General features: G+C 41.7%; 1 protein-coding gene across 2 annotated transcripts; it reads left to right on the top strand.

Annotated features, from left to right (window-relative positions):
• Nucleotides 1–202: 202 nt before the first annotated feature.
• klhl22 (kelch-like family member 22) lies at nucleotides 203–9,856 on the top strand. Of its 2 annotated transcripts, none has more exons than XM_047381245.1 (8): nucleotides 203–345; nucleotides 507–921; nucleotides 4,093–4,258; nucleotides 4,324–4,635; nucleotides 4,751–5,160; nucleotides 5,356–5,548; nucleotides 7,083–7,316; nucleotides 7,515–9,856. In XM_047381245.1, the coding sequence occupies exons 2-8, from the start codon at nucleotides 671–673 to the stop codon at nucleotides 7,854–7,856; spliced, it is 1,908 nt and encodes a 635-aa protein (XP_047237201.1). In that variant the 5' UTR covers nucleotides 203–345; nucleotides 507–670; the 3' UTR covers nucleotides 7,857–9,856. The 2 variants fall into 2 exon arrangements, with proteins under 2 accessions (XP_047237201.1, XP_047237199.1); XM_047381243.1 differs by having other exon boundaries at nucleotides 4,324–4,647.
• Nucleotides 9,857–11,394: the final 1,538 nt, after the last annotated feature.

Raw genomic sequence — 11,394 nt, 5'->3', positions numbered from 1 at the left:
GTTTTGCTATTACTGGTTGTTTTTTTGTTGTTGTTTTTTTTCGTAATAGCATGTCTAAGGGGCCAAAGGTTGTGCAGGCAACAAAACTGCTTTGAAAAAATGTGATTCGCTTCCCAAAAGTCAGCGCGATGTGATTGGCTCGAGCAGAAAAACTGGGCCGGACGATGACAGACCAATGGCGTTTGAGCTTTCAACGCAACACTAAAAATATAAACAAACTTGTTTTGACCTGTCAGGAAGAAATCATCCTTCCTGTATTATAAGCAAGTATTTTCTGTTTAAGCTACTGTTTCAGAGCGGCTTTTTTCTTTAATGACACGGCAACGTTTCTGCCTATTAATCCTGGTACAGTTTTGAAGTGTTTTGTTACACAGAGCGTTACAGCAGCCTGCAGGCTAACCTGTTTTTAGCTTGTATAACACGTAACTACTAGCTTAGCATCAGGAGAACAGCTAACAGTTTGACGGCAGCAGGTATTTATTGTTGTACTTTTATGTTTTCTACAGCTCTGTATCTTAAACCGGGGGAAACTGTGTGCATCGCCTGTCAAATGACACATCAAAAATCAGCTCTCATATGTCTCTAGCTGGACCTCCTCTTCCTGTTTGTTAGCAGTCCGCGTCCAGCTGTGAAACAACCGCATTATGGTGCTGCCAGGCAGGTGAAAGGGATGAAACCTAAAGGTCACTGGTTTATAATGGCTGAGAACGGACGGGAGCTGATTTGTTCGGTTAGACAGGCTGGCTCCTCGGGTCGTCCGGACCGACAGATGTTCAAGAGTTGGACTCACTTCCCCAGCTTGATGGACGGCATCCACACCCTGAGACAGAGCGGAACCCTGTCCGATGTTGTGCTGCTGGTGGAGGGTCGGTCCATCCAAGCCCACCGTGTACTTCTGGCTGCCTCTTGTGATTATTTCAGGTACGACTCACAGAAGCGTTGGCTGCAGCTTTACTCTTGCTTTCCTTTTTGATTTAGCTTCTTTTAATGAGTGTCACATGCGAGAATTTTAGGTACTTTCCTAAAAACTCTTACAGGTACTTTAAATAAACTTATTTTGTGAAAACCTCAATTGGGGCCAAGACTGAATAGCCTTGCACTTTTCAGTATTTATTTATTTTTTTAACATATCTGGTTTGCTATAAAATTGTAATCTTTTTTCTGTTCTACAATAGAGTTCACAATGCATAATGCAAGCTGATCAGATATTGCAGAAGTCTGCAGCCTAACATCATTAGACACAATGACTGTGGTGCAGAGTCCAGGGGGGGCAGCCTATCTCCAGCTGTCATGGGGCGAGAGGCAGGGTACACAGAGACACTCAGGACAAAAATCATGCACGCCTTCTCTTACTTGAGGGCAATTTAGAGAAACTAATTAATCCAACAGTCATGTGACTGTGCGAGGGAGCCAGAGTACCCGGAGAGAACCCATGCATACATGGGGTAACATGCAAAGTCCATGCAGAAAGACTCCTGATTTTCTGACAATTCTTTCCTTTTTTATCTGATTTCCGTCTCGGCCGTTCCAAAACTTCGGCTTTCCTCTCATGATGTCACGATTGTTTTGTTGATTTGGATGTATGCTTGGGCTCTCAGTGATGCTTCTTCAGCTTTCAAACAGACACCTGAAGGATTGGGGTCAAAACTGTCAGGACTTTTCTTAGCTTCTTCCACATTGATACAAACATCTGCTTTTGAAGAAAAATAACCCCAGAGCATGATGCTGCCACCAATTTTGCTCGCCTGTTGGTATGGTGTTCTTTCACTCAGTGCCACTGTGTTTTTGTACCAGACATACCATTTGGAGTTATGGCACAAATGTTCCAGTTTGGTTTCATCAGTCCATAACACATTCTCCCACAATATTTAGGATATTTTGCCCAGGCCTGGGTGTTTTCACTAGGAAATAAAAGAATGGTGTCTTGCAGCCCTACCCTTCAATCCAGACATATGCAGACATTGTTGTCATGGTACACATCCAGCTCTTTTTGTAAATTGCTGCATCTCCTTAAGTGTTGTTGTTGCTTCCTTGAGTAGTTTCAGTCTTTTTTGCAGAAATTTCCACTTTAGGTCATGTAACTGTTGTTCCATATTTTCTTCAGTCATTGGTGACTGTTTTTAGGTTTAACCTCTCTGCAAACTATGAGTTGAGCATCAGGTATCAGTAATCAAATGACCAAATGTCAGTAATCTCCTACCAGGGTAGATTCACTGAAGTAAGACTGCCTATGATTGATGTTAAGACTCAATTGTGAAAGTGATCAAATTGTGTTTCAACAAAGAATTAGTTTAAGGCTGTGTACATGTATACAACTGGGTTATTGCTGCCTTTCATTTTTCATTATTCGATACATTTGTTTTTCATTTGAATTGTATGCGAAATATCCCACAATAAAGGTGGTAAAACCTTTACAATCAGTAATCAAACCATTCTTAATATTGGCTTTTTGTGTTTTTTCGCTGGTATTTTGGTAATTTATCTTTATTGGTGATGAGCTCCGGGTCTTTGCCATCACCCTAATCTTTGTCTCCCTCTACAGATTCTCAATCAGATTCAGGTCGGGTCTCTGGTTTGGCGACTCCAAAATGTTAATATTACTTCCTAATTATTACTTCACATAGAAAACGTGAAGGAGTAATTCAGACCTTCTGTACCTCTTGTCTAAATGCAGGAGGGAAAAGAGTTTCTGTCTGGCATGGTTGGAGTCTTTCATAATGCTGCGCACTTTGTTTATCAGGGAACGTTTGGGTCAGTTCTTGTGAAATCCAAACAAAAAATGTATATATAAAAAAACTTTTTTCAAAAGTAGCAAATGTCAATTCTTCAGCTGCCTTTCACTGATTCAGTACAATGAGTTTTCAGTTGTACATGTTAGTACAGTATTGTATAGGTAACGTTAGATCGGATCAGATTTCAGTGGTTATACATTTATAGTCTGTGCAGTATACAGCCTACGTTTCCTCGTACAACTCACCGAATATGTGATTGTACAGTGGGTCATCAACTGCAGTTGTAGAGTTAGCAATATCTCTAACAACTCAAAGCATTTATAAAATGAACACATCAGATGTCCGACCTGCAGATAGTGACTGTTTCTAGACACACATTTGTCAAGGGATTAATCAAACCCACAGTAAGTGGGTTTGATTAATCCCTTGACTGGGAAACAGGTTCTGGGATGAGTTATGTATCAGTAAATCTCAAGCTTTCTCCATAAGTACCAAATTTTGGTCCAGGACAAATAAGGAAATTGAGAAATTTTGTCTCAGAATAGAACCAGAGATGTAAAGAGAAATTAGCTAAATTGGAAAACCAATGCCTGAACTGGTCAGAAGGTCAAAAAACAGATCATTTTTCAATGAGTAAATGCACCATACTTAAGCGCTTTCCAGTTTGCTCTGATAACAGCACTCTTCAGTGTGAAGGCTGTTACTGAGGGAAGAAGGTTCAATTTTAGTTATTTCTAATATCAGTGAGGTCTTGAACATGATGTCAGAGGATAGACTGAGATGTAAGGCATGATAAAGCTCAAGATATTTAAAAGGAAGCGGTATTTTCTATGCCTGCGCCACAGAACAGGTTTTAGCAGATATCAGGAAGGCTACAAAAACAATAAGATTTAATGGTGCTCTTATAGCTTCTTAGTTCTTTTAAGATAAAACATATAAAATTAGAACAAAAAACTGAGATCGGAAATCGGCAACTAAAATTCTGATCAGTGCGTCTCTAAACAGAACTGGTCCTATTAAAAGCTGCCAGGTGCAGCAACTGCAATGAACAGCCAGTTATGCTTTGTATGTTTGCTTCTCGGATTTTAATCTGTATTGGATAGTACATACTAGCCAAGTACATCTTCAGTTCGTCTTATTTATTTAGTGCCGATCTATAACAAGCATAATCTCTTGGCACTTTACAACCCAAACAGGTCCTCGTGTCAAAATATATTTATTGGATATGAATAACACAATCTAAATGAATGAAATTGAACCTGATTAATCAAGTTAATCCTCCTCATAGACTTCAGACAGAATTCTGACTTTGGGGCTGCACTTTGACCAGATTAAACCACGTTTAAACTTTCTCCACTAGGGGCATGTTTGCTGGAGGCCTGCGTGAAATGCAGCAGGATGAGATTCCTATTCAAGGAGTATCCTACACAGCCATGAAAAAAATTCTCGATTACATCTACACTTCTGAGATCGAGTTAGACCTGGAGAATGTTCAGGAGATTCTGATAGCTGCAACGCTCTTTCAGGTATGCTTGGTTGAGTCAGTCAGTAAACGTTGTTGAGTTCAACTAAAACTTCTTCTTTTTAACAGCTTGAAAATGTCATCAGCTTCTGCTGTGACTTCCTGTTCTCCTGGCTGGATGAGAGCAACATTTTAGAGGTCCTTCACTTGGCTGATGTCTATGGACTTGAACATCTCAAAGCCAAGGTCCACTCGTACATCCTCAGGAACATTCAGACTTTGTCTCGGACAGACGTTTACCGCCAACTCCCTGAGGAGGATGTCTTCATGGTGCTGAGCAGTGATGAGCTTCAGGTGGCCAGTGAGAATGAGGTGTACGAGGCTGCACTTCACTATCACTACAGCCCTGAGGAGGTGGAAACTGACCAGGTTGACTTACAGGTCAGTCAAAAGGTGTGTTTTGATTCTACATGCGTCTTTTATCATCTATAGGGCCTTATGATTTAATAAAACATCTGCATTGAAGTTAACTGTTTTTGCCCATTTTAACTCAAAGGACAACTTCAGGATGCTTGATGCGGTCCGGTTCAGCCTAATTGAGAAGGAAGTGTTGCAGAGACTCCACAGCAGACTGGACTCATGTCCGCTGAAGGACTCCATTTCAGCGGCCCTAAGATACCACGAACATGAGTTGTGGCAGCCCGTCCTGCAGAGCCACCTCACTCAGCCACGATCCATCTTCCACTGTATCCTTGGTTTTGGGGGGATGTTCAGCTCCAGCTCCTTTGTAGATGCAGAGCACATGTTCCAGGTGTACCACCCAAGCTGGAGTGAGTGGAGAACTCTCCAAGCAGCTCACGCTCCTCGAATGTCCAACCAGGGCATCGCCGTGCTTAACAACTTTGTTTACCTTATTGGAGGAGATAAGAACAACAGTGGCTTTCGTGCAGAGAGTCGTTGCTGGAGGTGAGAAAGGATTTGTTAAATCACATTACGTTTTCTGTATTAGAAAAAATTAACTTTGAAAACCAGCTCATCTCCTAATAAAGATTAGGTGGTTTGATCCCAAATTAGCTCTTATTTCCCCACAGATCTAATCTAGTTTATTCAGATTTCATCTCTGGAGTTGGAGTCCCTCCTCTGAGACTTTGCTTTTTTTAGATATGACCCTCGTCACAACAGCTGGTGCTCCATCCAGCCTCTGCAGAAGCAACATGCCGACCACTGCGTTTGTGTGGTGGGCGGCCATATTTATGCCATCGGTGGGCGTGATTACAGGAGTGAGCTGGATTCCGTGGAGCGCTACGACCCGAGCACCAACAAGTGGGAGTTTGTTGCTCCGATGAGGAAAGAAGTAAGAATTTAAAATACAGCAGCCTGCAAAATTATTCACACCCTCTGAACGTTTTCACACTGTCACGTTCCATCTGGAAACATCAGTATTGTGTGGAAAAACAACACCAATCAGTGCATTACTGTGAACTGGAAGTTAAGTGATACATACCTAACGCTGACAATGGTTCAACAGGGAGTTTAGTTGTCTTGCAATCTGAGAGTTGTGGGTTTTATTCCAGCTTCCTCCTCTGTCACATGTAAATGTGCCCCTGGGCAAGGAACTTAACCCCGAGTTGCCTGCTGATTGGTGCAGGCAGCTCGGTGTATGACTGGTGCGTTTGGGTGGTTGAATGTGTCTGTAGTGTAAAAGCACTTTGATTGCTGGAAGGTGAATCTCTATCCTACTCTCATGTCCTAGTGTGTATTCCCACCTGCTACTTTTGGTCTGATTTTAGCGAATCAGAGTTCGTTTCCCCCCTTGGTCCAGACCCGTTGTGCAAATGTGAATACTCCCTAATCAAACCCTGGTCCGGACCAAACAACCGGACCAAGAGCCACTTTTTGAGGTGGTCTCAGTCCGCTTCCAAACGGACTCTGGTGCGGTTCACTAATGGTGTGAATATGAACCGGGGCTGGTTCGTATTCACCCTATTAGGTGGCTTTATTTATAAGTTATAGTTCACTTGCAAAATCTACAATGTGAAAGCAAACCACACCAAACAAAAAAAATAAGTCTGCTTTTGCTCCGGACCAAACAAGCAGACCAAAGGACTTCCCTGGTGTTGCCTATAACAAGTGATATTCAAGGATTCTCCTGCATTTAACTGCATCCATCTTTCCATCAACTCTGACCAGATTCCCTGTTCCTGCTAAAGCACATGACGTTGCCACTGCTGTGTTTCACTGTTGGGACAATGTTGCTTTTCCAGCACACGCAGTGTTTTGCATGTCCACCGAAATGTTGGATTTTGAACCTTTTTCCACATACTGTGTTCCCTATATGGCTTGTGGAAAACTATGAACCGGACATCCAATGGTTTTCTTTATTCCACTCTTCCATGAAGGCCTGATTTGTACACAACTAGTTTCCACCGTCAAATTCACCAACCTGAGCTGTGAATCTCTGCAGCAACTCCAAAGTTATTATGGCCTCTTGGGTGCTTCTCTGATTAATACTGTCCTTGCCCAGGCCTGGCAGTTCCGGTGGATGGCCTTCATAAAACAGTTGGATTAAATTACACATAGATGGACCCTAATTATTAATAAGGTAACTTCTGGAGGTGTACTGGCTTCATAGTTATATACTACTTTGTGTTACTTTATCACATAATATCCTAATGAAATACTGTGAGGTTAGTGGAACATGACGAAATATTAAAACTTCCATAGGGTTATGAATACTCTTGCAAGGCGTGTATCTGGGCAAAATACGTGTAGTATTCCTATTGCCCACATGGTGGTGCTATATACTTACCTGCTATAAATGCTCTGTTCCCCTTTTCTTGACTTTTGTTGACTTTTTTCCTTAAATGTTGGTCAAACCTTCCGTCCAGGTGTATGCTCACGCTGGAGCGGTGGTAGACGGCAGGATTTATATAACATGTGGCCGTCGAGGAATGGCGTACCTTAGAGAGACCTACTGTTTTGACCCTGCACCCAATCACTGGACAGCGTGCGCAGAGGGGCCATTGGAGCGGGCGTGGCACGGCATGGCCGCTGTGAATGGGCGCGCGTACGTCATCGGAGGTAGTAATGATGATAGTGGATATCGGCGTGATGTCCTGCAGGTATGTCATGAGTCATCACAGCTGTTTACTACAGACGGAGATGTTTTCCTTGCTTTTTTTATTTTTTTATTTGTGCATAACGTTTTACACTTCACAATGTGAATTACTGTTCGAGTCAGGGATTCTTACAGTTTAAACAGTTATTTGAATAACTTACTCATTCATGGTTTACTCTTTTATTTTGTTTTTTTTTTTCAGGTAGCATGCTTTGACCCCACAGCAAACTCTTGGTCTTTATTGACCCCCCTCCCATCTGGACATGGAGAACCCGGCATAGCTGTGCTGGACAGCCGCATCTACGTCTTGTGCGGGCGCTCCCACGATAAAGGCAACAGGATGAAGTACGTTCACGTGTACAACACAGACACAGGAGAGTGGGAAAACGAGACTGAATTTAGAGAGCATGTCTCTGGCCTGGCTGCCTGTGTTGCACTCATGCCCCCTGCTGTGATCGCTCAGGCCCGAGGCTGGGAGCAGCACACCAAGGCTTCATCAGATAATGCAGACATAGACAACTCAGAGGAATCCAGTGAGGACTGAAATGAAGTCATCAGTTTTCCTGCATTTTCTTATCCAAAACATGAAACAGCACTTTTAAGGGACAGTGGTGCATTGATGACGTTTAGTGCCTCTGAATGAGTTTCGTTCAGCACCTCTGTACACTTTTTGTTACTTCTCAAATTCATGGTACCACACTCCATCCAGATATCCCAGTCGGCTGAAACATTCATCCCAACTTTGATTCTCCTGTCTTTATTTTATCCTTATTTTTTTTTTTTTTTTCTATGTCTTTGCAATGTGTATCATAAAAAACAACAGGCTTAATTGCACAAACTATTCAGAGGGAGGTTAAATTCTGCTGCCAGCTTTTATTCTTTCAAGACAGCTTTTTAAGATTCAAAATCAGAGTCAGGTCTGAAACGTTTTAGAGGCACCAGGTATTGTTTCTGCGTTTGCTTCATGAGGGTTATTGCAACGATCGGTTGTAGTTTTTGCTATAACTAAAAGGACTTCACCTTGAAATGCATAATTGTGCCTTGTTTTGTGATCACTTCCTGTATATTTGATGATATCTGAGTGAGAAGAAATTAGCCTTAGATCAAAATGGCAATGGCTCACCGTGGAGGCCACAATGTTTCAGGAGGTTTATCTCAACTCACATTTTGTTGCCTTGCCTGTGAATCACGTCTTTGTGTAATCAAACACAAATTTATAAAATGCTTTTCCACTCATACCAACCACTCAAAGCGTTTTAGAGCCACATTCACCCAATCGCACTCATAAACGAGCACACATTCATACACCAATCTCCTGTGAGAAACAAACTTCTCGTTGATTAACATTTTCAAAAAGTACTTTTTGACAAGCCTCATTGGAGAGATTATTCTAAATTATTGCATATGAGCTATCAGGACTGATGACATTGTAGTTTGTTGTCTATAAGCAGTTGATCACTTTACAAGATTTTTCTGTGAACAAGCTTAACAGTTTAAATGAATTTTACCAATTCAAAAAGCTTTTTGGCTTCTGTTGTCTGATCATATTTGTTACGATGTGTGAGCCTTGTTTTACTCTGATGCCTTGGTGTGATGTCAGATCTCCACAGTCGGTTGTCCTCGTTTGAACCCCCCAGCAGTGGTAGCTGTTAGCTTGAGCTTTGTTGTTCCACCCAGTCTCCACCAGTTCCTCTCCATTTGGCTTTATACTCCATCAGCTTTATGAAGGCTGACTGCCGCTTTCCTTTTCGGGGCTGTTTCATCTACATCTGTTACCCCCCACCAGCTCTAAGAGGGTGATCCCCACCCCCCAATGTCCCTCCCTCTGTTTTCACACTTTTGTGCCAACCCCCAGCAAGTTGTCTGCTAGGATCTGCTAACACCAGCACTGGACATCCAGGATCAACAGTCTGCCGTGTTTACGTGCTTGTCCTTTTTTATTTTTATTTTAAAGCTATAGTACCACCTGGGGGACACTTAAGACACATGTCCAGCACTTAGCCACGTCAGCAGTCTTTACAAACATTTGAGTGCAGGTCGATCTGAAGCTTTTTGCAAGGCAATTAAAAGGGCCACATTAGCCATTGATGTAGAGATATGCAGATTGAACCCAGTGGAGTTGAGGACGTGTTTGTGAGTCGGGGGAATTTAAGAAAGTGCCGGCTTTTACTCTTGCTTCCCCCTGCTGTGGCGGAGTGGAGAAGGTCAGTGGAAATCGATGGAGAACAAAGGAACGTTTACTTTCCTGCAGGAAATTTACTGATCAGCATGGTAGCTTCGCTGCATGAACAGGAGCCATACAATGGCTTTCTGACCGCAGTCTTACAAAAAAAGTTACAGGTAAATGTAGACTGCATAAAATAATTGTACATAATGCTATAACTTTTCCATATATTGTCACATTAAACCAAATACCTTAATGGATTTTATTGGAATGTTATGTGATGGACAGCATAAAAGTAGTGCAAAGCATAACTGTGAAATGAAAGGAAACCCACATCACAAAATGTTTTACAAATAAAAATCTCAAATGTGTTCCTTGCATTTGTGTTCAGCTCCCTTTACTCTGATTCTCCAAAATTAAAATCCAGTGCAACCAGCTGCCTTCAGAAGTCACCTAACAAGTGAACCTGTGTGTAACTGGTTCCCAGTATAAATCCAGCTGCTCTGTGGTGGCCTCGGAGGTTTGAGAACATTGGTAAACAAACATGTAGACCAAAGGAAACGGGTCAGAGATAAAATAAGTTTAGGGCACTATAAAACATCTAAAGCTATGAGCGTCTCAAGGAGCACTGTTCAATTCATCATCTGAAAATATACACTGGCAAGACGCAGCCACACAGCTGGTTTAGATCATGTTTGTTAGATCGGCCCAGTTAATGTCCAGACCTAAATCCTTTTGAGAATCTGCGGCAAGATGCAAAAAAAAAAAACCAGGCAGATACTTCGGTGTCTAGATGGGCAAACCTGATGGAGACCTAATCCAAAAAACTTGCAGCTGTAACTGGTACAACATTTGGTTCTACAAAGTACTGACTCAGGTAGTTTTCATTTGTAAAACTCTTGTAAACCATGTATTATTTTCCTCCACCTCATAATTATGCTCTATTTTTTGTTGGTCTATCACATCAATCTCAATAAAATAGGTTTGTGGTTATTTAATAAAAAAATCATTTAATAGCAATGAGCTCGTTACATAATATAGCCTCCACTGTTTCTTATTCTCTGATTTTACATCACTCACTTTATATTTTTCTGCTTCCTCTAGAATGTGAAATAGTTGGGACATATTTAGGGTAGTTCTTTTAAAAAGGGATCATTTACATAAATTAAGTATGTTAATTATTATTATTATTAATTAAATAATACCCTATGGCATGACTACATTCAGATTATTGCTAACATGATCTCACAATTTCAATGTAGAAGGATCATATCTTTACTGAATCAAAAGGCGTGTGGGAAGTGTGGTAATCTAATATATGAAATTTAAACTTTAGTGTTAAAGGTCTGATTTTATCCACCTAAAAGGAGTAGATAAGGAAGCTACACATAGGACCAACAGTAATGAAAAGCAATGAGTAAAACCCACATTACACTAGATTGCTCCCACACCCACCCTCCTGCTGTATTTTACAGCAGTCATTAGGGGCTCATATCCACTCAGGATGAAGGCGATGGGCCCTGGCTGTGTTTTTTAGCAGTGAAAACGAGCCAACAGCACCCATTTTCATGCTTTTTAAGGCTCATTGACATGGAGAATGAGGGTCATGCAATGCTTTATGTGGCAGTGGGTAAACCTCAGCAGGTGAGCCAGAGTCGCACTAATATGGCGTCTATCATGCATGCTGGGTTCGTACAGAAACTCAGAACAGTCCCCATTAGTGGAAACACAAACAAGCAGCACCAACGGCTATGACTGAGCAACACACTTGGTTTTTTTGGTTTTTTTTAGATATGTTTTCAGCATTAGTGGCCTTGTATTTTTCTTTTTGACAGTAGGCAGACAGGAAAGAGGGGGAGACATTTGGCAAATGTCACCAGGTCCGGGACTCGAACCCGGGACAGCCGCTTCGAGGACT

Source organism: Girardinichthys multiradiatus, chromosome 12, assembly GCF_021462225.1.
Source record: "Girardinichthys multiradiatus isolate DD_20200921_A chromosome 12, DD_fGirMul_XY1, whole genome shotgun sequence".
Lineage (NCBI taxonomy): Eukaryota > Metazoa > Chordata > Actinopteri > Cyprinodontiformes > Goodeidae > Girardinichthys > Girardinichthys multiradiatus.
This window is presented reverse-complemented; position numbering and strand designations above follow the sequence as displayed.

Excerpts from the sequence above, each read along its gene's own strand:
- klhl22 (XM_047381243.1), top strand. The coding sequence starts at position 671 with ATGAAACCTAAAGGTCACTGGTTTATAATGGCTGAGAACGGACGGGAG. Across the intron at positions 4,259-4,323 it reads TAGCTGCAACGCTCTTTCAG|CTTGAAAATGTCATCAGCTT; the intron begins GTATGCTTGGTT and ends TCTTTTTAACAG. Across the intron at positions 4,648-4,750 it reads ACTTACAGGTCAGTCAAAAG|GACAACTTCAGGATGCTTGA; the intron begins GTGTGTTTTGAT and ends TTTAACTCAAAG.